Source organism: Syngnathus floridae, chromosome 3 (assembly GCF_059516105.1).
Source record: "Syngnathus floridae isolate MCC-2025c chromosome 3, RoL_Sflo_1.0, whole genome shotgun sequence".
Taxonomy (NCBI): Eukaryota; Metazoa; Chordata; class Actinopteri; order Syngnathiformes; family Syngnathidae; genus Syngnathus; species Syngnathus floridae.
The window spans coordinates 7,349,778-7,377,302 of NC_142415.1; the positions used below are offsets into that span (position 1 = coordinate 7,349,778).

The 27,525-nt window shown below is 40.8% G+C and overlaps 1 protein-coding gene across 2 annotated transcripts in view; it reads left to right on the forward strand.

The window, feature by feature from the left end:
• Positions 1 to 2,245: 2,245 nt before the first annotated feature.
• igdcc3 (immunoglobulin superfamily, DCC subclass, member 3) overlaps positions 2,246 to 27,525 on the forward strand; it is a 51,551-nt gene continuing 26,271 nt past the window's right edge. The window contains exons 1-2 of one of the 2 annotated variants that reach the window (XM_088371874.1): positions 2,246 to 2,486; positions 5,787 to 6,092. In XM_088371874.1, coding sequence (XP_088228000.1) covers positions 2,420 to 2,486; positions 5,787 to 6,092 — 373 coding nt within the window. In that variant the 5' untranslated portion in view covers positions 2,246 to 2,419. Of the gene's footprint in view, positions 2,487 to 5,083; positions 5,230 to 5,786; positions 6,093 to 27,525 lie in introns of those variants that run through there. The other variant, XM_088371875.1, reaches the window with a different exon arrangement.

The window sequence follows — 27,525 nt, forward strand, 5'->3', positions numbered from 1 at the left end:
AAGGGGCTTTGCATCGGCTCAATGTACCTCTGCATCAACGTGTGCGAGAAATAGACAGTGAGTGTGAGTGTAAAACAAAATACAGAAAAGAGATGTGGGTTGTAAATCGGCAGCAGTCCGGGCACAGGTTAAAAAAAGCAAAATCTCCTGAGAAAAGACTTTAGGGACCACGAGGTGCTGACAAAATGAATTAATTTGTGTGCAATAATGGCACCTTGTGGCTTTTTCAGATAGTGCACCATATTTCCCTGGTCTGACTACATCTACATTTAACTTTTAGCGGGCTGAATTGGCAGTATGAAGTGGTTTATTAATATTGTGCTTGTTGATGTCTCAAATGGGTATTAAACATGTAACTGTGTAATTGTGGCCGGTGCAACTGTGGCAAGCTTGTTTTATGTTTAAGCTGAAAGACTACGTCCATTGATAATATAAGAGCCCCTCTATTTAAGTGTGTGAGGCATAAATATGGAGGCATAAGATTACATATTCATATTACATAAAATATCCATCCATCTATCCATCCATCCACCCCAACCACCAACCCACACAACCTGCTTATCCGGGGTCAGGCCGCCGAGGCAGCAGCTTCAGCAAGGATGCCCAAACTTCCCTCTCCCCAGCCACTTCTTCCAGCGGGATCCCTAGGTGTTCCAAGGCCGTCCTAGGTCATCCCCAGGGTCTCCTGCTCATGCCGAGAACACCTCACTAGTGAGACATCCAGGAAGCCTCCTAATCAGATGCCCGAGCCACCTCTGCTGGCTCCTCTCAACGTGGAGCTTGTGATCATAGGTGCGGGAAGGAATGTAGATCGACCGATACATTGAGAGCTTAGCCTTTCGACTCAGCTCCTTCTATTGAACTCCTCCACTTAGGAAACAATCTCATCCCCCGACCTGGAGAGGCCATTCCACCTTTTGCGGCTGAGGACCATGGTCTCAGATTTGGAGGTGCTGATTTTTATTCCAGCTGCTTTATGCATATAAACGCATGCCTACAAACCGCTCTGTTGAGACTTGGAGATCACGACTTGAAAAAGAAAACAGCACCACGTAATCTGCTAATGCAATAGATGCAATACTGAGGTCGCCAAACCGAACCCCTTCAATGCAATGGCTGCGCCTAGAAGTTCTATCCATAAAGGCTCTGGGATTTGCAATCATGAATACAGTATTTCTTAACATATTTAACATTTATGGCTGGCCCTGACCATTTCCCAATGCAGATCAGGGAAGAAAAATAACTATTAATAAGGCCCAATACACATCATTCAAGATATCTTTTTTACTTAAGACTGGAGACATCCGATAATTGGGACCTTGCTGGTTTAGCTGGTTTTGATTGCAACGGCTGTATAATGCTCAAGTACTAAAAATATTAGCAAGATTCACTCAGAGGCACTGTAATTAAACAATATTGCAAAGTACAATAACACTAATCTATACTTGAATCCATACGTCTCTGAAAATGACAATCAAAGCTAAATATATAATTTATGGAGGCATACTGTACGCATTTTCATAAAGGCAGCATTTACATGTGTTACAAAGCCCACTAGAGGGCAATATAATACTGTTTAACAGGCGCTGCTTTGTTCCCAGCGATGGGAAAAGTTCCTTGTTTATGTGCGATTCACTCACGCTGAACCATTCATCTTTAAACAAAACCCACCTCCCACATCTACGGTTAATATTTTGCCTTTTATCACCCATTAAAAATGTTCTAACTCCCCTTGGTCTTGTAGCGAGAACCGTCTTAAAAACATTCTTTTGTTATGCTGAATTGAGTGACATTATGTTATTGCTGTATTTTAGAATATTTTAAAATTCATAAGATAATAATGATGTGGTCAATGTCAGCTGAATAGACAATTTATCGTGATGTTATTACACCAACAGATACATTTGAAATGAAAATGACCAAATGTGTGATTTACTCCGAATTGCTATATTTTACTCGCATTGAATATAAAAATCATTATTTGTTGCCATTTACAAACCGTTTGTAGCCTAAATGAACTCGACTCTTTTGTTCCAAGACTGAACGTGTGTGCGATAGAGAGAGAGAGAGAGAGAGAGAGAGAGAGCGAGAGAGAGAGAGAGAGAGAGTGAGTGAGAGAGAGAGAGAGAGAGAGAGAGAGAGAGAGAGAGAGAGAGAGAGAGAGAGAGAGAGAGAGAGAGAGAGAGAGAGAGAGAGCTCATGTGCTCATGCATGGTCGGTTCCATTGGAGTGAATGGGAAAAAAAAAGGAGGAGAGGGATGCAGACAGCTTACTGATAGATGGTTGGCAACGGCGAAAGCTTGTTCGACTCCAGCGTGTCATCAAACAGTAGACCCGTAGGTCAGAACATGTAGCCGATTTTTTTCTTAAACTCATTAACTTCGCGTTGTGCAAGTGTTGGATTAAAAGAGCCTCTTAAATGGCATCCAAGAGGCACTGCCGCCTCGCTCCGTGCTTTTTGGGTATCCTGCTGAATGCTTGCTTGGGTAAGTGGCATCATCCTCTTTCTCATTCCGGTGTGCGTTTGCTTCGATGATGTCTAATCTCCTCCCCGCCTTAATTGATGCATGCGTGGAGAGAAAGATGAGTGCAATGGTGAACTTGGACTCTGGCTGCGGACAGTCAGTGGCCGTTAATGACACTTCGCAGGAAAGTGGAGGAGCTTTGTGGCCATTTCTTTCGGTCGTACGCAACCAGTGCTTCGCAATGCTCCCGAAGTCCAACTTGTGTCATTTGTTCAGACTCCCTGGTTGCACTTAAACCACTTGCAGCGTAGTGAGACAAAGTTTGTGGGTTGTTTTGATCTGACAACGTTCCACAAAACACCGCACATTGCAATATCTGTGGCTATATCAATTGTTTGCAAGTAATTATTCGCCACTTATTGGGAATATTGCAAATTGAGCTTTCAAAGGAAAAGTGAGAGCCAACTCATTACACTATGATAATGATAAAAATAATGATAAAATGACTTCTTATTTCTTTGAATTTTGGATGAAAACGTTACATTCCATTATTTTTACATGGTAAGAATTATAGATGGAGGAGATTCTTTCAATGTCATATGGTTGAATGAAAGGGACTTGTTGACTGATCAGTCTGCATAGGTACTATGTGGGCAGGCTATTTGACTATCTTAAGTACACTAGTTGTATCCTGCTGGGGAGATTATTTGTACATATTAGATGTCAAGACTGTCTCACTCCCCCCTTATCAAATCCTCTTTCTGTGTGCCTTTTGTTCACTGTGACTGACAGTTTCTGTGTATGCTAGGGCCCCCAAACTCAAAGGCACTGAGGGATAGGGAATATGTGTCACACAGGGACCCACAAAGACCTGGCTGGAATCATAAATTCATAGCATGCTTTGTCAGGGAATTCGGAAACATCAGTCACAATCCAGTTTGTCATTGAATCAAATATAGGCAATATGTTAAAGAAATAAAGCTCTTCAACATTTTTGAAATTAGATCCTGTTGTGATGAAGAAGATCTTTATAGCTGTTATATTGACAAATTAATTACAACACTTACACCAACACAAAGTGAAAGTGTGTGTGTGTGGGGGGGCAGTTATTTACCAGTGTGCAACCAGAGTAGATTCTTCTCCTCTGAAGACTTACAAAAAAAAATTTTGTAAAACTTCTTTTTGTACTTCTTAAGAGAAGAGAAGAATGCACTGAATGAGGAGCAGCATAGGTACTGAAATAAAAGCAAAGAAAAACAATCATCTCAATTTAGGCCATCATGTGATTTGATCCATGATTGGCATCCATGATGGTCTTATCTTGTTTTGTGACTTGTTGCTGTCAGTGCTGCTACATACTCCGTCAGGTTGTGTATATGCGTATGCCGTGTTAATGGTCACTGTAAATCTTTTTGCCTGCTAGTCACAAGAATCCGCCAATAGGAATCTGCTGCACAAGCCACATTTAGCTGCCACTTGTCTTTGGTCTTACTCTGTATTCCCAAAAACAAAAGTCTCATCTATATGCATGGAAAATGGAATTGAACATTTCTCCTTGTTTAAGAATCGAACATATTCATGTCTGCAACATTCAATTCTTTAGGCATGTGCTTCAATCCCTTTTTTTTAAACAGCCCTGTGATCTGCCTCCATTAATAACCTTAATTTATTGATGACAATTTCATTGCATCCTGGATCTGTTGGATGACTAAGTGTTGTGTTGAAAATCATTTCCTCTGACCTTTTCACACCGCCTGTTCCCTTGCTCTCAGTTGGAGCTCAGGGTTGCATTTGCCAGCCCCTGCTGGCAACATGCCAAAGTCATTAAAAAGTTAACGTTGCATTCTGCTGGCCAACCAATGAAACTGTGATTTCATTATTAATTATTTCAGTAAACTCCCAACTTCAGTATTCAAATTACACTTCCAAAGGAAACAAACAAAAATACGTCGTTTTAGTGTCTTCAGTTTGTCCATCATCATTTTTGTGTACTGTTAATCATCTGCAACCTTTTGGAAGCTGAGATCTACACTACCTCTTGAGTACAGATTAATAGTTACCAATTTGATACACACTTCTAAAATGACACATTTTTCTTCAGAATGAATAGCCATCTACGTATATGTGAAGAAAATGTCAATTTAATTCATGTTAATGATTTCTCCCAGTAATTATCAACAATCATTTAACAATGTAGGAAACAGATGTACACCACTATGCAACACAATTTCTATAAAGTGCGTAAATCATAACTATTATGACATCCCCAGGAAATGATAATATCCTGAATGATCTTTTTAGAACAAATCTTTTGGTCCTTGGGGGCGTGGCATGCTCATTTGGAGGCAACCTCAGCACCTGCCAGCTAAGGGTTAAACAATTCTACTACCTCCCCCTTGTTTTTCACAAGTGGCAGCACCGATGTCTCTCAGGTCCCATTGCCCTTTTACTTACAGTGCTCATTGAGAGAAAAAAAATGGGGCCACATGGAGAGGGAGAAATTATTCATTGCGTTTAAGTCTTTATGTGATCACTGTATTCAGCCAATTCTTTCTTTGAAAGTATTTCTCGACTGAAATTTCATGGATGAAGGTTTTCTTTTTTGACCCTTGTGCCCTCAACTCCGCCCTCTCTGCGGCCCTTCACTAGTCCCCTCCCCTACCACCGGATTCTTGGGCCTTGGGGCAGAGACTGGTAGTGCTTAGTCCATCACCAAGTGAAACATGATACCAAGAGAGCCTCCACTTTTACAGGACCAAGTCAGGTTAGGCTGTTTACATCCTCTACTTCTTGTTGTCTCACCCCGCACCCCACAGGTTCCACAACTATGGAACATCATAGCAGCCATGTTATTATGAAGGAAATCTCAAAGTGCAAACACATTTCAGGCATGCACTTTGTTTGCATTGAAAGGAAAATGTAAGCTTGTCGCCGAATGAATAGGTGGTTGCTACCAGTCATCTTTCTTACTACCCGTTGAAGGCTTTGAGAATGTGTATGTTTTGATGAGTACACATGCATTCCCTCTTGCCTGGAGGTAACGTTTCATTCATGAGGTGCATGGTGAGCCATCAGATGTGATATGCCACACGGGCATACTTTGTGTGTTTTCATGCGAGGGTTTATATGGAGATGATTACTTGGGGACACAACTGTTGCACTAATTGTTTTGTAAGCCAGGATGACTCTCTGGATGAATGATCAAAATAGATATGTCACAATATTATGCCCAATCTAATGAGATCTGAGTCACACATTTTCAGTCTTTGCGCTGAGGAAAGGCAAAAGGGCGCTTTGTGATCGTTGCTTGTTTTCTCCCAGGTGTGTCATGTGGTGCGGAGCTCTCCTTCACCCTGGAGCCAAGTGACATCATCGCAGTGCAAGAGCAGCCCCTCATGCTCCATTGTCAAGTGGATGGTATCCCCCCTATCACAACGCAATGGAGGCACAACAGCATACTTTTATCTCAGGACCAGTATCACACAACCTTCACCAATGGCTCACTCCTCATCGGCCACTTCCTCAAGACCAAATCTGACAACACGTCGGATGAAGGGGACTATGAGTGCATGGCCCAGAATTCTTTTGGGTTGGTGGTGAGCCGTAAGGCACGCATCCAAGCAGCCAGTAAGTCTTGTATTATTTTCTTGTACTTCAGGGATCATGTACGTATAGAGGGCTGGGCTTTTCAACATTTTTACCAATTTAAAAAAACAAACTTAAAATAGAATCAAAATGAAGAGATGGAATTCTGACGATAATAAAATTTCCAAGATCATGAATGGGTTGAATGATGTGGCTGCTGCTAGAGATGTCTACTTTCAACTGACTGGTAACTTTGAACCGAGCCACTTGTCTTTACAGTTGTAACTGATTTTGTGTTATTGTCAGAAATATTCAAATTAGCACTGTATGATAATGATAATATGTCATAATGTATGTTTAAATATTATGTTTAAACATTCAAACTACATCACAACCATTAAGTTAAGTTTTCTTGAGAGCTTTATGTTCCTAAAAAATTAAAATTGAAATCCGTTTTGTGTTGCTAAATTCACGGCTTTGAGGTAGACGACAGAGAGATTTGCAGATTTTAATATGGGTTTAATGGGCTATCTGATGGTGCTACTTCAGGTCTTTGAGTTCAGTATTAACAAGCCCTCATGCTGAGTGTCTCCATGATGCTTTGTAAGTGCAATGAGCTTTGGGTAGCCCTGCAGCCCACTCACTGGTAGTTAGGACCACAAAAAAATCTTTACATCTCTTTCTTTATTTAAAATGCTCATACAACATCCTTTGTCACTTTGGCACCTATAAGGTCCAGGTTTCAATATATTACACATTCCGGTGCATTCATGCTGAGAACTTACAGCAGATTTAGTGGCACTGTATTCTTCTATGTATTGCTGAGCTGAGACACTCTGAACACACTTGTTTTATATGTCCTAGACTAGAGAGATAGACAAAGGCTGAGAGCAGCCTACTGATTCGCAAGCTCTGTGTAGACAGCACACTGCTGTGCTGTTGTAACCAAACGGGCTTTTATATTCAATGAGACGCGGATATCTCACTGGTCAAGACCCTCCTGCACAGTGGAGAACACATCCAACCTTTCAAGGCCTCTAAGGCTTGTTTGTTGTCAATATCAGCTTGTCCCATCAGGGGACACCACGAGTCACTCATGTGATTTGTTTGGCACAGTATTGCGCCGGATGCCCTTCCAGAGGTAACCCATTCATTTTTAAATCCAGGATTGGGACTGGCCTTGGCTGTGTATCGGGGCTCTGGCTAAAAATCAAATCCATGTCATCTGCATGAAAGGCAGCAGCACTCGGGCATAGGCCTCCAGGACTGACGTTTCATTCCAAATGTCACTTTCAAGCACATTTCTGCAAACATACAACCTTTAGTTGGGTCTATTTTAATTACTTTGAAAACATTGCCAGCCAGGCAGCTTGTGAAAATTCTGGTAAACTACATTTAATATTACCTCACACTTGCATGAGGTTTTATAGGATATGCTTCTGTCTCGACGTCTGCTGCCGGTCCATCTTTTAAAATACCGTTCAAAAGTTTGGGCTCACATAGAAATGCCCTCATTTTTAAAATAAAATCACTATTTTTTCAACAAGGATGACATTAAACTGATCAGAAATACACTCTATAGAATGTTAATGTGGTAAATGACTATTATACCTGCAAACGTCTGTTTTTTAATGCAATATCTACATAGGTGTACAAAGACCCATTTCCAGCAACCATCTCTCCAGTTCTCCAATGGTCCATTGTGTTTGCTAATTGTGTTAGAAGGCTAATGGATGACTTGAAAACCCTTGTGGGGAAAAATATTCCTTGCAGATGATGACTGGTATGTAAAAAAGTCTGTTTGGAAGGGTTTAACAGGACTGCTGTAATGACGTAGGCTACTTGATGGAGTCTCTCCTCAAAGTGGTAAGAGATCATCAACGAGAAGAATATTCCAAACATATTATCCCAATTGCACTATCCTGTTGATCGTCTTTTGGCAGTAATATCACTGTTCATACATTTGTTGACAACAAGTACCTTCAGCACCTTGCTGTGTTCACTCTCATTCTCTGAAAATGACCTATGCTATGTCTGTTTGCATTGCCCATCTGCAAATGGATATGGACACAGCCTAACCCCCCCCAAAAAAGATTGAAACTATTTGTGTGGTTAAATACAATTTTACGGGATTCACATTACAAATGTAAGACTGATATGTGAACCAAATGCAGAGACCCGCATGTGCAAAAAAGAACACATCACTCGCAGTGTACTGTCCCTTTTTGTAAATGTGTTCCAATGTGTAGGGGCTCCTCTCATTAGTTTCATTTTATTGCTTTATTTTACATGTGTGGAAGTCACAGAATGTACATTGGTGATACAATAGAGAATTGCAAACTCTGCTATCACCTAAAGTTATTTAAAGTATTGAGAATGTTTCAAATTTGACAAATGGAACTGTCTGAAAATGTAATATCGCGATTACAGCAAAAAATGTGTTATATGTGTTCTGATAGGGCTCTGGGCCATGGCCAAGTGCATTCTTTTATAAGCGCCTTGACTTGAGCACTTTTCATTGATGCATATTCTGCTGTCCAGACCTCGGACATAACCACCGCTTCACATGTTGGCAAGAGCGCAGCCATACAAAGAGATTCAAAGAGATTCATTGACAATGGAGTCAATTGGTTATTTTTCTCAGAAATTGCGAATGTCCTTGAAATCCTTGAAAATCATTTAAAAAAGATAAAGCACACTTTACATTTCAAAAGGTCTTATCAGTATAGGAGGACGTATAGTCAGGACGTGTAGACTTCTGTGGCGAGCATTACTTTGTATTCTGTATGAGCTGCACCTAATAAAACTAATTTAATCAGAACATTTTTTTATGACTGAATGCATGTTTGGAGGCCAATCAATAAAAAAAGGGGTGTGCCTCCCATGCTCTAGATTGAAATCAATTAGCTTGTTACTTTAATAAGCATCACCAAGACCTTAATAAGGCACAAGATATTAGGGTGATTGGTGTGGCTGGAGAGCTAATCCTCCAAAAGCCGGCACAGTCTGTATGATAGTTTCACTGTCCATACAAAATCGTTGCAAACACTCGACGTCCGTGAGCTCTGGGATGTTCAAACGCGGTCGATATATGTGCGGTCGGTCGTTTCCCATTGCGGCATTGTTACACCCTTCTTTCTTCCATTTGTTCTCTGATAAACAGCCTTCAACAAGTCAGTGTAAGTGTGCTAACTGCATGAGACTGTTGTGAAAAAACGAAAAAACACACGAAAGCAAATCAAAACACTTTTGGCATTGGCAGTTCAATACGTGTGATAGCTTTCTTAAAATCCATTACCCAGTAGTGTTAGTACATATGTGTGGCATGTATTGCATCTGCATCCAAACCCCATGTGCAATGATGTTTCACCATCTCAGGTGGTTTGATTTCCCAAAGCATGTACCGTATTTTCCGCACTATAAGGCGCACCGGATTATAAGGCGCACCTTCAGTGAATGGCCCATTTTAAAACTTTGTCCATATATAAGGTGAACCGGATTATAAGGCGCACCTTCAATGAATGGACCATTTTAAAACTTTGTCCATATATAAGATATATACATTTGGCCCGCGGGCCGGACTTTGGACACGCCTGCTGTAGTGGCTCAGTATTGGTTCATATATAAGGCGCACCTGATTATAAGGCGCACTGTCGGCTTTTGAGAAAATTGGAGGTTTTTAGGTGCGCCTTATAGTGCGGAAAATACGATAAGAGGAAAAGTGCTTAAATGAATGAGAGAATATTCAGAATGCACACAAATTTTAGGCTTGTCCCATGCAAAGCTTGTTTCTGGCTTGAAGGTGTGTAAATGACAGACTGAAGTATTTCTTCACCAACACCACACACTAAAGATTTAAAATCAATATCATCTCCCAAACCAGAAGTACCAAAAGATATTCTGACTTTACAATCTTGAAACAGCAGATAATCGGTCTCTAGTTTTGGTCAGGAATTGTAATAATTTACAACATGATTTTTTATTTGAAGGAGCATTTGAATAAGTTCTGTGCCTTACTAGGTTTATCTGGGTCTTTAAGATGGCATTTGATCTTTGAGTTGGAATAAGTGATTCTCTGACCAAGATTGCTAACTAGTGTTTGTTTCTTCTTCTCTTCCAAGTGTTTGTTAATGCTGATGTTCTCTTTGTGATTCTGAGGTAATTTGCCGTGTTCCACTCCCTCCTACACAGAGCTCTGACTTGTACCACTGCGATGCAATGGCTTGTGCGAAGCCTCTTTATAGCCCTCCTGGTGGATAAAACGTCCATCTTACTCTCCACACTACCTCCCTCCATAAATTTTACTTTTTATTAGCTTGACAGCCATTTGTGTGAGCCCACAGTCAGGGGCTTGTGTAGGACGGACTCCCTGTTGTTCCTCTAAATCGCCATACAGCCCAGGAAACATTTTTTTGCCCCTGAATGTTATTTCTTACTTTCTCGTTAACTTTAGCCTCGAGTTCTGGATTCTTTGACTTTGGCTTCGACTATGGAAGCGTTTCATCATTTCAATGAATGACAAGCTTGGTACAGTGGACTTAGCCGGGGCCTTAACCCCCTCCCCCACTGCACACCAGCGTCACCAGGCAACACACCACAAAAGCCCCCCTGTTACGAAATAGCTTTTAGGATCAATTGAAATGACTTTCTTTTGTATATCTGCTTGAAATTAATTGGGAAAGAGTCAACACTTTTTCAGGGAATTTCCTTTTTCACATGTATTATATGGAGGGAACGTCTGTGCTCAGTTAAAAAAAAATAGAAAAGCTGTAATGGGAAATGTCATAAAAAAAATAATTTATCCAAGTGTTACATATGATACTGCTCAAGAGCCCACAGTCATTGGTGTTACAACTTTGTTCATGATGATAGCTTTTCCCTTAAATTCCAAAATGAGTGTTTTACTACAGCTATAACTGTAGACGTCTGAGTGAGAGCTAGATGAAAAAGCGACATCAATCAAGAAGGAAATAGGAGAAGCGAGAGGTTGCTCGTAAAATTGTCTCTGTTTGTACTCCTGCCCCTGCTTGGTGAAAATAAAGCTTCTCACTTCAAGTGAAGCCAGACCAGAGTTGATAGGAGCAATGTGAGCAGCTTTAGTGGAAGATAAAATGTTTCATCATCCTACACGGTGGAAGGAGCAGCTTCCACCACGCTGCAAAACGTGAGAGTGATTTATGGAGTACTCATGCATGCAAGTGTATGTATGTGTGCGTGCGTTTCGAGTGTCAATTGGTAGCTGGCCATTACCCTTCGACCTTCCTGTTCCAACCCCTTTCATGGCTTCCTGCTGGGGTGAACGTTGAAGCGCCATCCCTACCTCTCCTTGCAGCTCCCTTTGTTCTTTGAGCCAAGCCCCGCCCCGCCCTCACCGCACCACACCCCCTTTTCTGCCAATGCATCCTTTCTCCTAGCTTGCAGCTCTGTCATATAGATTCGCCAACCAAATACCACATAAGCTTGTTTTGACATTTAAACATAAGATGGCTGTGTTTAATTTGCTAATCCTCGCTAAACATTTGAACAGTTTGAACTCAGGTTGAAATATCAGCCTCGTCCACAGGTCAGCCTCTGGTTTGGAAATGAAATGAATGAAAATATTTCATGCTCATTGAATTTGAACATTTACAGTGACTAATTAAAATGGGGATTTTAATTCTCTACTGTCAACCATTTTTCATTCTGGCCATTCAGAATGTTTCTCACAATCACATTCTGCGTAAGGAACTGTCCTTTGACATTTGTTTTGGTTGACGGATGAGTTGATGTTAAAGCACTATTCCCCCTACTTAGTGGACAGAACCTCACCATCTGTATGTCAGTGGGTCAAAAGAAGTTAAGAAACATGGGATTTATATCTGTACCCAGGAGCCTTGACCTTGTCTGTGTAATTACACACGTTTCCAGGTAATTACTAAATGGCTGGGAGGGAGATGTGTGATTTGAAAAGGGCTGGGACTGGGGATTTTATCAATGATCTTTGGTGATAAAACTTTTTGTGAATCGGGGGGGACTGTGTGATAGTAGAGAAGTCTATATTTTACTCAAAATTGAATATTTGGTGTGGCTTTTTATCCAATCCAATCCCAATTTATTTATGTAATTAATAATAATAATAATAATAATAATAATAATAATAATGTTCATTTTAAGCCAATTAATGGTTTTAACCGCTAAAAACATTTTTTTTGTTAGTTGTTTTTGTTGGTTTTCTTTTTATTGTTGTTGTGGTTGAAATTGACTTTACACCAAAAACTTAACTAATAGTGCAATTGTCAACAAAAAATACCCTAAGCTTTTATACAAGCAAGAGTGAGAGCAAATATATCTTGAACTCTTGTTAGCCTCTTTTCAACAAAACATAGTCAAAGTTGAACCTACTTTTTTTCACAGAACTTACTAATGGCAGCAAAAAGCAAACACAGAATGTTAATGCACCATCGCTCTGCCACTGAGGTGTGCTCAACATTGTCAGCAAAATAAGTGCTCTGCTTCTCCAAATTGCATGTCCCATTTACAAAGACCGCAACAGCGCTCGGACATATTCATTTTTTTCTGTGAGCGTGTGTGTGTACGTATGTGTGTATATGTGACCTGTGTGTGTTCATCAGTTAACCCAGAGGAGTGAACGGGCAATAGAGGTGTAACATTCCCAGTTGTCTGTCTGTCTCCTATGCCTAAAGAGATAATACTTGATTTCTTCCTCCTATCTGCAGAGCAGAATGGATCTCAATGCCCAGTGGCTCTTAAAACTAATACAGTATATTGTTATATACATACTGAATTTATCTCCTAGAAATATCGTGGCGTATTGGGAGCTTCCAGTACGTTTTAGATTTAAGGCTTTTTAGGGAACAGCAAAATGAATAAACTTATTTATCAGGTAATAAAGTACATTTTCAATCCAAGCAAGACAATTTCAAACCCTTAAAATGTGATTACTCTTTTCAATTGTATTGATATTGAGAATACTGCAGAGATCGTGTGATGAAAAAAAAACTTGTTAGCTTTGCTAAGGCATGAGAATTATTCCTGATATGAAGAAATAACAGTCAATGCAATCTTATTTGGCACAAAGTTGTCAGGGTGGTTTGAGCTTGATCTCTGCTGAGAGGTTCTCTCACCATGCAAGGGACACATGTACACGTGAAAAGTCATAACAATGTTCAGCTAGCGCGGCACTAACTTCAGCAGTGAGCTACTGTGTGGAATAGAATCAAAACCCTAGGACTCTAAAAATATCCACTGGTTCACACACAAACACACACACACACACACACACACACACGCACACACACAGTCACTTGGCAAATCAAGCCACTAAATTAGGAACACAAGAGAGGCGACACTTAGGAGAAACACTGATACAATCAAATACATTAGATATATTTAAAAAATGTGTGACCAAAATGGAGACATTAAGTCCCTCCTAAAGCTACTGCCCCCGCAACCCGACCACCGATAAGCGGAAGAGGATGGATGGATGGATGGATGGATGGATGGATGGATGGATGGATGGATGGATGGATGGATGGATGGATGGATGGATGGATGGATGGATGGATGGATGGATGGATGGATGGATGGATGGATGGATGGATGGATGGATGGATGGATGGATGGATGGATGGATGGATGGATGGATGGATGGATGGATGGATGGATGGATGGATGGATGGATGGATGGATGGATGGATGGATGGATGGATGGATGGATATAACTATATAACTGATATAAATATAACTGAGAAATAAAGTGTATAAAACACAAAGTACGAAAGAAACAATAATAATAATTTCCAATCTCAAAACCTATTATTGGAACATGAATGAGGCATGTTAGATATCATCAATAGATGTACTTAGTTTTTTTTATATTGGGCCAAAGAAAACTGGTAGAAGTAAAATCCCCAATTCATTCCTCTAGGACAGACTTCATCTTTTAAATGTTGACTTTAGTGCATTTGTGGAATAAAATTGGGATTTAATTGAATAAAAGTTGACAAAGTATCGAGTCAATAAAGTCAAATAAATCATCCAGACAACGTCCTCATTCAGAAACGTCTGTTTTGAAATTCAAGTTCAATGTTGGCATTGGACCATTGTCTAGACTGCAAAGAGGGACTTTGTTAATAAAATGCGTGTTGGTCTCCTTGCGCCTCTGGACCACCCTTGCTATTCTCAGACAAACAAATGAAAAGGGGGCCTAAAATTCCTTTAGTCTGCTTTTAAGGCTCATGGGAGGAGCTCTTCATTAATAGAGTGCAAAGGTGAAGGAAAGGAGAGCAAAGGCCAAGTCACTGGCTGCACAATGCTGACCAAATGCTGGAGTATCAGTTTACAAAAGCAGTCTTTGGTAAACAACTGGGTTGAAGACTGTTTGTCCATTCCAATATTGTGTCTTCACCCGATGGATTGGTAGTTTGTCTGTATAACAGTATTCATTAAGAGCCTTTACTTAGTCGACATCATCCACCACAATAACAACAAAACAAATCCTTGGTAGGATTTTAGGTTGCTTTGGGTAAAAGGCATAAAAGCATTAAGACAGATGGGAGGTGTATTTCAAGACATTCATTAATTAATAAGTATTGAGCTCCACATCTAATCTGCTTAAATATTAAAATATATGGCAAGCCCGGACCATCCTCAGAAACAATGATTATGAGAAATAAAATCACCGTCACATGTACTCCTAGCAATAATGCAAAATCAACACACATACAGTTTGGTATGTGTTTAATATTTTAATACATAAAATAAATTCCACATCTGATTTTATATTTGTGTTGCATTTAATTTGCAAAAACACATAATAGGTTAGAGTTAGAAAAAAATAGTTACTGTCCATAAAATCCACAGTTTAGCATGTTTGTAGGTGGAATCAGATCATTTAGTCACACTTTAAAAATAATTGCCAGAGATTGTGAGGATGCTGAAATTGTAGGCAGACATGGTGGTGTTAAGTAACAGATGAGGCATCAATGCCAAAACATGCCACATGATCTATCATTGAAAAAATAATAGTGTTTGCATCTTGGGATTACTGATTGGTTCCCGATATGAAACTTGTTTTTATGTTGAAATATTTGGGGTCGTGAGTCCAAGTGTGTGTTTTGTAAAATGGGGGACCATTTAGGCAGCCACTCCTCTCCGTGCCTCAGCTGCCACTCTCCCCAATGTGTGTTTGTGTGTGTCGTTACCTCTGGGAGCGGAGCAGCACCTTTTGTTGCTGGTGAACTAGGGGGCAGCTGAGTGGCTGGGAACAAGCAGAGGCTGTGGGGATGTGCAATCCGCAGTGGCTCTGCTGTGTGAAGGTGGCCCGAGTGTTTGTTCTATAGACCAAATCAGCTCTCTGCGGCTGAGGCCCCCTTTTGTTGTGACTGACTCTGGGTGGGTGTGTTTCCCATTGCACCCTTGCCCGCTCTCCTTCTCCTTCTGTTTCTGCATTGACTTAGAAACGAAAGGGTCAAAGGTGTTGGGGGCTGGTTGATGGAAGAGGGGGAGTGTAGCTGGGAAATGTTGACCTTTGTGCTTGCACTAAGGCGCAATTCCACGACCCCCTTCTTTATCTATTAGGTCTCCCCTCCTCCATCGCTCAGCGTCCTCATTCCCCAGTGGAGGCCTGATGGCCCTTGGGCAGTGACAGTGACCTTGGCATTGGCAGTGAATAAAAGTGGCTCAAACCTGCCACAAAAATGTAACTTCAACCCTGACTCAAGCAGGCTTAGAAGAAGCAAATAAGGTCACATTCACTCTCCGAGCAGAGTCGTTCAATTAGCACCCTGAGCCTTTTGTTTGTATACCCGCCCAGCCCAGTGCTAGAAGTGGGGAAAAAATAAGTAGTGGTACTCCCCTTAGTCAAGTGTTGCCAGGTAAATTAGGCGATGGGAAACAGCAGATCAGTTGGCTAACTTCTGCCGAATGATGGCAGATTTAACTAGCAGTTTCCTAGCATCCCCGATGAACAAGTTATTGTGATTTTGGGATGGTGTCACTCTGTCATAACAATAAAAACAGGCATAATGGAAGCCGTGTGTTCCAGTGTTTTTTTTTATGTTCTCTGCAGTAAGTTTGTGTCCCTATACTGTTGAGCAGATTGACATAAAGATAAGAAGTTTCACGTTATGAAGGTTCGTAGAGGTGGTGGTGTGTGCAGGCATAAGGTGGCAGGTAAGCAGCACAGGAAGGCAGGAGTTCAACGCAATGTCAAAAAGATACATATTTAAAGAAAAAATAAGCAGAAAACAACTGAGTCACAAACAGGCTCACCACAGGCACTGCTGACAGGACATGCGGCATTGGACATGTGACGCACAACAATGGTCAGAGGAAGAGGGCATGGAAAACAGGGAAATAAATACAACCAGAAGGACAAGACAACAAGGCATTCCTGGATACAAAAAACAGGTGGAAGCAAAGACATGAGCAGCAGACATGGAAGACAACACAACAAAGGAAACTGAACCAATGTTATGTTTAAAGAAAACACAAAGTTTACTTTAGAATTACTGTCAGTCCCTGCATCTAACATTGCAAAATAAATTGCCCTATTGTCTTTCCATCACGATGAAAATAACCTGTTTGAAAACCTTGATCTGTGCGAAAAGCAATCATTCGACACATTGTTCTACTTCTAATCACTTTGTTTACAACATAGTGCATGCCAAGACCTTGTTTTGACAGGACGGTTAATTGCAGTTCATACACTAATCATGATGCAATGGTGAATCAGCACCAGTCATTTGATGATGAGACTTGAAAGCTCGCGGGCGAGTGCCAAATGAGCCGCCGACAATAAAGCAGGGCAGGCCAGATGAAAGTGAAGCGTGGTGGGGAGTAAAATAGATGGCGCATGTGCGGATGGTCTCAAATGATCTCTGGGCCCCTCTGGCTCTGGAGGCTGGACCTTGAACCAGAAAGGAACATTCCATTCCAGCGCTTTGCGGTGACCTCCTGACCCCTACAGCTTTGTTTCAAGGGCAGCTTTCGACAAGCAGCCGGATGCAAAGCAACCGCGGTGGGCTTGCTTGAGGAAACACGCTTCGGCTATTAGAGTATGTTGAAAAACCGCTCCCCTGACCCAATGCTTGTAAATTGTCTTTGCTCTACTACTGGTGCTCATCTTCATTTAAATACACGCTTGTATACAGAGAGTTCATATGTAAAAATAGCAATTGCTTATGGTCAGTGGCAGTTCATAAACAATGATGAAATATTAATTCTATCAATGAGAGCGCTGCTAAAAGTCCCCATGCAAGTGATGTAGTAGCACATTGGAGGATTAAGGCAAACTTAGTGCAGCTCCTCGAGTGGATGAAAAATGTTTATTTGATCATCAAATATAGGAATTGTGCCATCCATCAAGATGAAGCCCTCCATCATTTTTATGAGCAGCTCTTGTCACGCATTAGTAAGCCATATATTGCTGCAGCATTTCATTGCTTCGGTGTGAAAAGAACAAACGTGATGCTTATGCAGCATCGTCTCGTTTGCAAAATAAAGGTGTTATTTGCGAGTGGACAGATTCCCACATTCAGTGTGGGCTGTCACACATCCATTGGCCACAACATTAGGTACACTTGCATTATCAAATTGCAACTGCTGTATCAAAACTTTTGTCTACAATGCTCGGTTTTTATAGACACAACATAGTATCAGAAAGCACTTTCAGTTTGGTACGGTCCATTTAAATGCCACTGTCTACAATACGCACAATCACAAACTCAAAGCAATCAATGTAAAAACTGAACATCTGTGTAAAGGCAAATATTTTGAGCGCATTTGACCCTACATCCTCTTAAAAACAGGAGTGATTTTCATTTGGATGAATAACGGATTGTGCATGAATTACAGAAGAAAGAAATATTAAAATATCAGCCCAAATGCACCGACATAATGAAAAAGAAAATGCAATAATCCCTTATTAGTCTATCTCTGGGGAATATTTGCATTGCACCAGCAGCAACTGGAGTTTCATCTTCCTTCTGACAGGGACAACCATTAATTTTCCACACTGCTTGCCAGCCCACCTTAGACCAGCCACTATAAATGACCTAATAACACAACATTTAGTATCACATTAAAATGGATAATTGTGAAACATTAGCATGGATTTGAATGATACACTGTTATAGATTTAGAGATTTTTTTATTCTGAAGCTGTGACATTGATTTAGCCAAGCAGCACGCCCCCAAAAATGTTTTTCAATTTATGTAAATGCACAGCATCTCTTTGTATACTGTTATCTGATTGAATAGATACCCCTTCATAACAAATGCAGTCTTTGTTAGCGCACACACTGTAGGTAGGGAAAGACAAAGGACTTTCATTTATCACCTGCTGTCATGTAACACTAAGTGGTTATGACAGTGACTACGTTTGCTTCTCTTCTCCTTTGCTCCTCTTCCCTTGCTGCTGCTTATTTTCCTTTGTGCACTCGTGTGACATAGAGTATGGGTGGTGGGCGTGGCAGAGAGTCACATGTGCACATCAAGTGTCGAAGGGGGTTACTGACTGCATATTAACATGAATTCATCGGGATTAGGCAATTTTGTGAGAAGCGGGGTGCATGGGCCATGGGATCACTGAGGGGCAGTGATATCCCCGGTGAATGCAGTCTGCTGGAAAGGCGGGATTGATAAACGGAAAGCTAGGATGAGAAAATACATTAAATGCAGACTTCTATATACTGTAGGGAATATAGTGATGGCACAAAACAAGGCGATACCAATTCCCAACTGGTACAAATCTTCCAAACTCATTTTTCTGTAACAGTGATCATCATACCTTATCAATCCAGTAGTCTGGATGATATTCATTCCATTCCTATGTTCTTAATTTTTACTGTGATGACACATTTATCTGCATAAAATACTTACAATAGTTTGCTGTTGGACAAACGTTTATTTTTTATCATCCAAGGGTTGAAAAAATACTCGCAGCCAAAATGTAGAGTTCGTCATCTTTGCTCAATAGACCATTTATGTTTTGTCACTTCATCTGACTTTATCTATAATCATGAATTGCATTCCTGTGCTAATAAATGCATGATATTACATAACAGGCAGACATCCTTTTATTCACAGGTGCATGGAAAATAAGCCCCCCGAGTATGATAGAATAGAATCGAGGTTAGTATACAAGAGTAGCTTTTATTATTAATGATGACATCGGCGCAACACGATCGGAGATGTTCACCCATTTTGTTTTATGTCATGTTTTATTGCAATGGCAATGCTCTGACGTACCATAAAAAGATGCACAAGAATTTAAAAAGAAAAACTAGCGGAAACACAGTAATATTACTTTAAATGCACAACTCTCAGTATTAAAAAGCAGTGTTTACGTTCTTTCTCAATGCTCTCTCAGATCATTCTTTTTACTATGGGGTAATCCCCTGCCCGCCCTCATCGCTACCAATCAACGCATCTCTGTTTGCCCCACACGTGATGTCATAGCGTTGCCTGGGATTGTGATTAATGGGTGCTATTCAGCCCGAAAAATTCCCTTGAGTGGTTGCCAGTTGGCTTACTCAGAGAAGAAACTCATTACTGCTGTCAGTTGAGCTGATGGGGCAAGGTTGGCTATGAGAGATTGAACGTGTGCGCATGCATGCAAGCAGGAGAGAAACTCATTTTTGTGCATGTCATTTAATGTATGCATGTCTGTCCACCATTGCTGTCTGACGTGAAGAAGTGTGTCCACGCATTCTGGGTTTAATGATATAATTTTTATTTTCATTACTTCCTTCTATATTTTCTGTAAAGCACGTCATTACAGTTGTGGTTGTTCATAAAATGCTGTATAAATAATAACAGTATTATTTTGTTATTGTTTACAGTGATGTACAACCGCGCAAAAATTCCCGAGAGCCGTGTCTCTTTTTTCATTGACCTACATGAGTGGGACAAAATATTAGGCTGAATTTACCTTGTAAAAATCAGATTTAATGCTTATATATATATTCCATTTAAATGTATGTTAAAAACAATACATAGCCAATATGAGCATATTTGTATTCACTGCACATGCCACATGTACTGATAAGCAAATAATTGCACCCTCTGTAACTAGTGACAATATCGATGCATGACAACAGGGAAGTAAACAATAAAAATCCAACAATGTACATATTAAACATATATAATGTTTAGTTGTTCTAAGCAGATTTTTCCTCATATCAATATCATTTTTTAATTATAGTCACCCACAAATATACTGTTTCTATTTTGGATCTTAAAAAACGTGATGAGATGGTTCAGGCAGTACAAAAATGTCATTTGGAATAATATCAATACATGAAGAGATTAAAAATATATCTTTTTCCAATTTAAGATCAATCAGTGAGAATTTATGGTCCCCCAATAATTATGTAATGTACAGTGGATAAAAAAAGATGCTGCTCAAATGATGACATTAAAATGCTACCTGGATTGTGGATTATATATATGATATGATTTGCATACCAGTGGCTGTGTTGTATTTGGGGGTGAGCCTTTTTGGAGCCTTTCCACCTCCAGTTGTGACCGTGTTGATGTTTGAGGCAGCAGCTTCTTCTCCCATCATGTCCTCAGTTGGCACGCATGCTTTGTATAATCCACATAACTGAGGTTGGTCACCTCTTCTGAGACAGCTCATCCTGCACACTTAAGGTTGATTAAGTTGCAAACATTAAACTGTATGTTCAGCAACAATTAGAGTTTATGCTAACCTCTATGTACATTTTTGCAGAACTGCTTTTTTTTCATGTGATGGGATAAATTTGTGAGCCATTAAGGACCCCGAGTTCAGTTCCCAAAGGGAACCACACAGCTGAGGAACAGCAGATTTCCCTCCTTTGACAATTACCGGGGGCAGATGAAGGGGGCCGGGATGCAGAAAGGGTGAGATTTACACGGCCGTTTCAGGCATTTGTGAAGGCCTGTTTTCACCGTTCTGTGAGACGCAGTGGAGCGCACGGGTCTGGCCCGCCCTACCTCGTTTACATATCCCATGAGAGTGCCAGATGTGGGGTCATACTTTCAGCCTCAATCAAGTCCCTGTGACATCCCAAACAACTTTAAATAATGGCCACTATAGAAAAATTAAACGCACACGTGTAGCAAGTGGATTCGTCAAATTTGAATTTCATATCATATCCAAAATTACATCGAAACAGGAATCCAAAAGGCAAGAGCCTTCAAGAGGGAAACCATCCTGGCCCCCTCAGAACTGCCTTACAACCCAACAGTTGTCCTCTAATGAGGGGGAAGTAATGAGCGTTACACCGAGAAGATTTGTGTTGCCTAATGTGGGTCCAGGTTGTTATTCACAACCGCGACCGTCTGTGGACCGCACTTATTTCTTGCTTCACAATGCAAAGAAGAATGTTATGGCATTTCCATTTCAATATAAACTGTATTTCACCCCGAGAGCTGCTGAACATTTTCAAATATTTCAAGTTTCTCCAGTCAAAACAACACATTTAGGGCTTTTCTTTTGTGTAGTGAATGTGCAGTGAACGAGTGGAATAAAAGGCCGCATGTGATTTATGTGACTAAGAGTTCATATATGCAGGTAGGATGATAGGGGCGCCATCTCATTTGAATTCTAAAGCAGGCCATTGCAATGCTGAGGTATTGGCAATATTAATTAGTTATGTGGCCTATGGGCATTGTAGTTAATGGCGCTGTGAGGATATCCCAGCGTTTCCAGCAACAATCTTGCAAACAAATGCAGTCATTTCTTTGTTGAGGCTCATTATACTTTCAAAAATACAGCATAGATTCTAGAAAGCAAAACACCCAATTTGTATTTGACAATAACATAATAAAAACTGGTCCATGAAAGATCACAGTTTGTGACTGGACTACCTCCTCTCATAATTTTGCTGGAATGTAATACCTCCAGAGCCTACGATAGGTTAATGTAGCTTTAAATGGGACATGGCAGTCTGTGGCAGCTATCTCACGTGCATCATCCTAAGACGTTCATTTGGCAGCGGAGTAGTAGGGGGTGAGCTAAGAGAAGATCTAATTCTTTCAAGTAGCGGATTCCAGGCTTCAGTAAGAGGAGAGTATACACTGAGATGTCTTTATCTCCAAATCCTCTTGTTTCACGCACTCTCACATCGAGAATGGGAGGAACCCTGAGTCCCAAGAGGAAGAAGCAGGTAGCAGAAATGGAAAACTACTACATCTAAGAATATGTGTTCTCCAGATCCAACGATAAAAAGCACAGAGCGACTCTGTTTGCCTCCATGTAGTTTTTTCTGCATGGCTGTTATTCAGCATGATCGTCGGAGATTCTTCATAAGAACAGACTTAATGTGGGTGTGTCCAGAGGAGGACATGTCACACAATCCCCATAAGATGCTCAATGATGCTGAGCACAGAAAGAAAAAGGCTTAAACCAGCTTGCATGTTGAAGCAGAGGGTGTCTTTGTTCAACACTACACAAGACATTTGACAGGATTTGTGGCTCGCTAGTGTTGTACCTAACATCCCTGGAGGCGAGATAGATGTGTCTCTTTGTGTCCATTTGAGCCCATTTGTGCCATCTCTCTGACGATCAGGGGAGAATCTTTCAAGTTGTGTAATGATTATGCTATTTTAAACCTGGCTAGGCCTTTAATGATACAAAACATTCTCTTTATATTGTTCTAACCCATCAAATCAAATCCGCTCTTTGTTCTCTGTGAGAACACTTGTTTTCTTTTTATCTGCAAAGTTGCCGACAATGACTCAAATTGTGAGCTCTCAAACTAAAAGCTTTTTTTTATGGCAGAGGTTTGTCCACTAACACACACACGCATGCACGCACACGCTCACACACACACACGCATGCACGCACACGCTCACACACACACACACACACACACACACACACACACACACACACACACACACACACACACACACACACACACACACACACACACACAAACACACACACACACACAATGCATTTTACTCATCTCTGATCTCATCCAAGTTGTGACTGGGAATCATTTAAATAATCCCTTAATTTTCAGCATCTGCTGTGCTTTAATGCTTCTCTCTATAATTAGGCCTGCAAGCTGCAGTAAGTGCAGGAGGCTTAGTGGAGAGATTTGGGGCTACCAGGGCAGGGCAGTGTTCAGGGGCTCGGGGTGCTGCAGTGGGAGGAGCAGCGGCCGGACGGACAATGGGGTGCGGTGTGTACTGAAGGGGGCTTGAGATGGCGCAGGAGGAAGGGGGGTGATGGAGGCATAGCAGCGGCCCGCTCTTTGTCCCTGAGATGGAGACATGGCAGGGTGGTGAGCAGGGCGACTAAACAGTACCTTTCCCATCATTGTGTAAACATAATAGCTTTCATTTCCTTCCTTCAATTACTTTGCTACTAATTAATGGTGGCTTGCTGCATCTGTATAGGGATATAATACACAGTGTGTCATTATGCTGTTTGAGTTTTTCTTCCACGATAATCTTCTTGGCAGGCAAAACCTTTTTGTTTTGCTTTGACTGATCATCACCCCTCCCCCACTCTAAAAAAAACAACAACTCCACAACAGCAGATGTCCAAACTGTGTTGATGTTGAACTTGTGAGTAAGAAAACATGTTGGCATTTCAAAAGGTCAAAGTACCTCTGCAAGAGGCTTGTGGCAGAAACGCAAAGACCATTTGTCATCCACAATGACTGTAAACTGGACAGTTATACGATGAAAACCAATCAATACATGTAGAGCGTGTTAGTCATCTGCGGTGTAGACCGTGCTGAGCTCAACAAAACTAAAAGGCTGACATCAGATGACAATTCGGAACTGAACTTCTCAGAACAGTCAAAAATTAGTGGAGAATCTGCAAAAAAATGCCCCATGCAAACTAGGTGGGTGGCTTTGAAGGTTCTGAGGAGTGATGTTTTATCAACACACACTTACGTAGCTGGCGTCCTTTACATTGAGATAGCTCTGTTGCTACGCTACGTAGCGTCCGAAAGTTTCACTCTCTCTGCATGACTATTGTAAACACTTAATGCAAAAAGGGATGACGTCATCTCTTCTTTTGCCACCGACAACAGTTTTCAATGGATGAAACATTCATTCTTCTTCCGAACCACTCCTTAGAAAGGTCGCGGGTATACCGGAGCCTATCTCAGCTGTTTTTGTGTCGGTCGGCGGGGTACACCCCGAACTGGTAGCCAGCCAATCGCAGGGAACACATAGATAAATAACCTTTCAAATTCACAATCACATGGACAATCAGCCTACCATTCATGTCTTTGGAATGGAAGGAAACACACTCAGGCATGGGGAGAACATGCAAACTCCACACAGAAAGGCCGCATCCGGAACCCAACCCTGCACCTCAGAACTGTGAGGCAACCGTGTTAACCAGTTAACCACCATATTCTGTTTATTTGGCTCGTTCACATTTTTTAATAAGAGACAGAAATTAGTTTCATTCGAGGAAAGCAGTCCCCCATCACTTTAGCACCACACGTTTGCAAGTAAGCTTAACTAAAACGAGGAAAAAAAATAGTTTAGAAAGTGAACATTCAGGTAGGATTTGATCATTTGAATAAGTCGTTAGTGAACAACACAACACTCCTCGCGTCTTTTCTATTCTTCCGCTACGAAAAGAAAATGTAAAACACTTGTGCAGTGTAATCTTTGAATCTGGCGCATCACCATGGCCAGCATATATGTATTTTTCCTCATGCAAACCCCTATTTAATTCGCAGAGGCCATTTTACCGTGTTCGAACGGGCATTTTAAAGGTGAAGGTATATCAGCTGATAAACACTCCCAGATTATTGCATCGCTTACAGCTGTGCCACGCACAGCATGACAGTAGATCATCAAAAAGGAAAAGCAATCGTCTCCAGCAAATGATATTGCTGCCTGTAGGTTCGGAATATGAAGGAGTGTGACCTTGCTCATCTGCTGTCAGCAGCAGATAGTTTGGGCTTCTCTAACAGGTGTGCTATAATTAATGTGGTGCCTGCACAGCAAGGCATTGCCAGAATGAGACATCAAATGTCATTTTCGCTAAAATGCATTCCAGAAAACGCAGGAACGATAAGCTTTGTATACCTTTCATATAAACACACAGAACAAAAAGGTGTGCTGCAGACTTGTTTGTCGTTATCATGTAACAGCAGGTTGTAATTTGCATGTGCATTTGACAAGGTAACTTCAGAGAGCGACCATCCGCTATGATGGATAGTGACATCATATCAGAGGATGCCAGTTTAGTCTTTCGGATGCTTCCGTCAGATTTTGGGAATATATTTATCCGTACCTATCATTCATTTGTCGCATGATTTCTACTGTTCATTAAAACTATTAATCACACGTTTAGTATATAGATTTCTTATTAAACATTGTACAATATTACTATTTTTATACGACTATTGTCAAGGAGATCTCACCATTTTCGCCACTTCATTAAATTGGAAAAATAAGAGACTGAACAATAGCATAGACGCATAGAATAAATATCAAGTTGTCCAAATTCGGACATAAAAAAATTCCAACTGACAGTGACGCTCTTCAAAAGAACTCCTCAGTCTTCACTGATATTGTGTTATCGCTGCTGGCAATAAATGAGCACAAAAAAGGGCAGAGCAAGTTTCATGTTCAGAAAAACAAGGGTCAACCTTTCATTGACTTGTTTAGTGAAATAAAGGAAAAAAGATTAAATATTTTTTGACTGATAACTCTGCTCCCACCACTTTCCTGCAGAGAGCCTTAATCGCATCCATCCATCTTACTATATTTAACTTTGTGCACAAGCTCCACCGTATTGATCCACACACCAGAATAAAAATAGTCACACCACTGGGAAGCCAAATGCAAACCAGTGAGTGACACATCCAGAAAAGCCAATTACAGTAAGTGTAGGCATTTTGTCATTTGACAGGAAAATTGAGTCGAAGATGTGTCCTGTTTGGCAATGAGTGGAGGAATCCAAATACATAGTCAGCCTGTGACATGTAAAGCATAGGAAGAAAGTTGTGAAAAGTCAGATTGTTAACTCAAAATGACAGAACGTGTATGTGACATTCACTCTGTATTTGCTTCCTCATGCTGTTAACTGTGTCAAACATGGTTTGCATGATTGCATTGACTGATTCTCGCTAGAATTGCATGCTCCTCGCAGCCTTGTCTGCTGACTCATGACCCATAGCTGAATCATAGACGTTATATATTTATGTTGCATTCCGCTTTTGGGTGCATTGCTGTGACATTTGACACATACATATAGTCCATAAAACAATGACACACAAACAAGTGAGCTTCTATAGAGTGCTGGCAGGCTATGCTGTGATTAATATCACAGTTTTGTAATGAAATAGGCAATGTACATAAATGTGTGTGTGTGCGTGCGTGCGTGTGTGTGTGTGTTTATCACTAAAACCTAATTACCGTTTTTTCTACACTATAAGGTGCACCTAAAAACCTCCAATTTTCTCAAAAACCCGACAGTGCGCCTTATAATCAGGTGCGCCTTATATATGGACCAATATTGAGCCACCACAGCAGGCGTGTCCAAAGTCCGGCCCGCGGGCCAAATGTATATATCTTATATATGGACAAAGTTTTAAAATGGTCCCTTCATTGAAGGTGCGCCTTATAATCCGGTTCGCCTTATATATGGACAAAGTTTTAAAATGGGCCATTCATTGAAGGTGCACTTTGTAATCCAGTGTGCCTTATAGTGTGAAAACCACGGTAACCTAACTTAATGTGGCACACGATATTCTTTTTGCAATACAGGGACTGTCTCTGGAGGATATTGATATGGTATATCATTAAATGTGGAAATGAATATGTATCACACAAAGAAAGCCCACACGTGCAACTCATTCAGTCATAGGTGATAAGCATCACGCATCAGGAAGCAGCAGATTGATCAGCCAGACTTGAATGCTGAAAAGGTAGGGCGCAGAGAAGCTAGAGGGGCACAAAGACAATAAAATATCACATCTGCATTAAAATGCCACCTCTGCCACAGATGCTGCTATTTCAGGGACACCTATTTAAAAGCAGTTCAAGTGTGAGCTTCCTGCATCAGAGGGACACAGTGAAATATTTGCGTTATTTATGGCTTCATCTCTAGTTTACTGTCTTACCAAGGTAGGGGGCAGGGGTGTGGAGCAATCAACCCTGCTACTGAAACAACATGCACTTAATGATATCACAAGCTTGAACGGACTCGTGGGGGTGGGGTATGCAAACGGTTGAAATGATGAGGATGGTGTTGGCGTGGGGGGGGGGGGTGAATGGCAACGTTAGCTTGGGTGAGGACATTATAACATTCAATAATTGGGTGAGGATTTATGTTGGTGCTTCAGGTAGGGATCAGTGCTGCATTGTATTCAATGCCAACACAAAGTGTGCAGCATTCACGTGATCACAGCTTTTTAAATATATATTTATAAATTAAAAATTCAATTTGAAATTTTACTTGTCACACAATGATTAAAAATATTTTAGGATTACAAGTGAG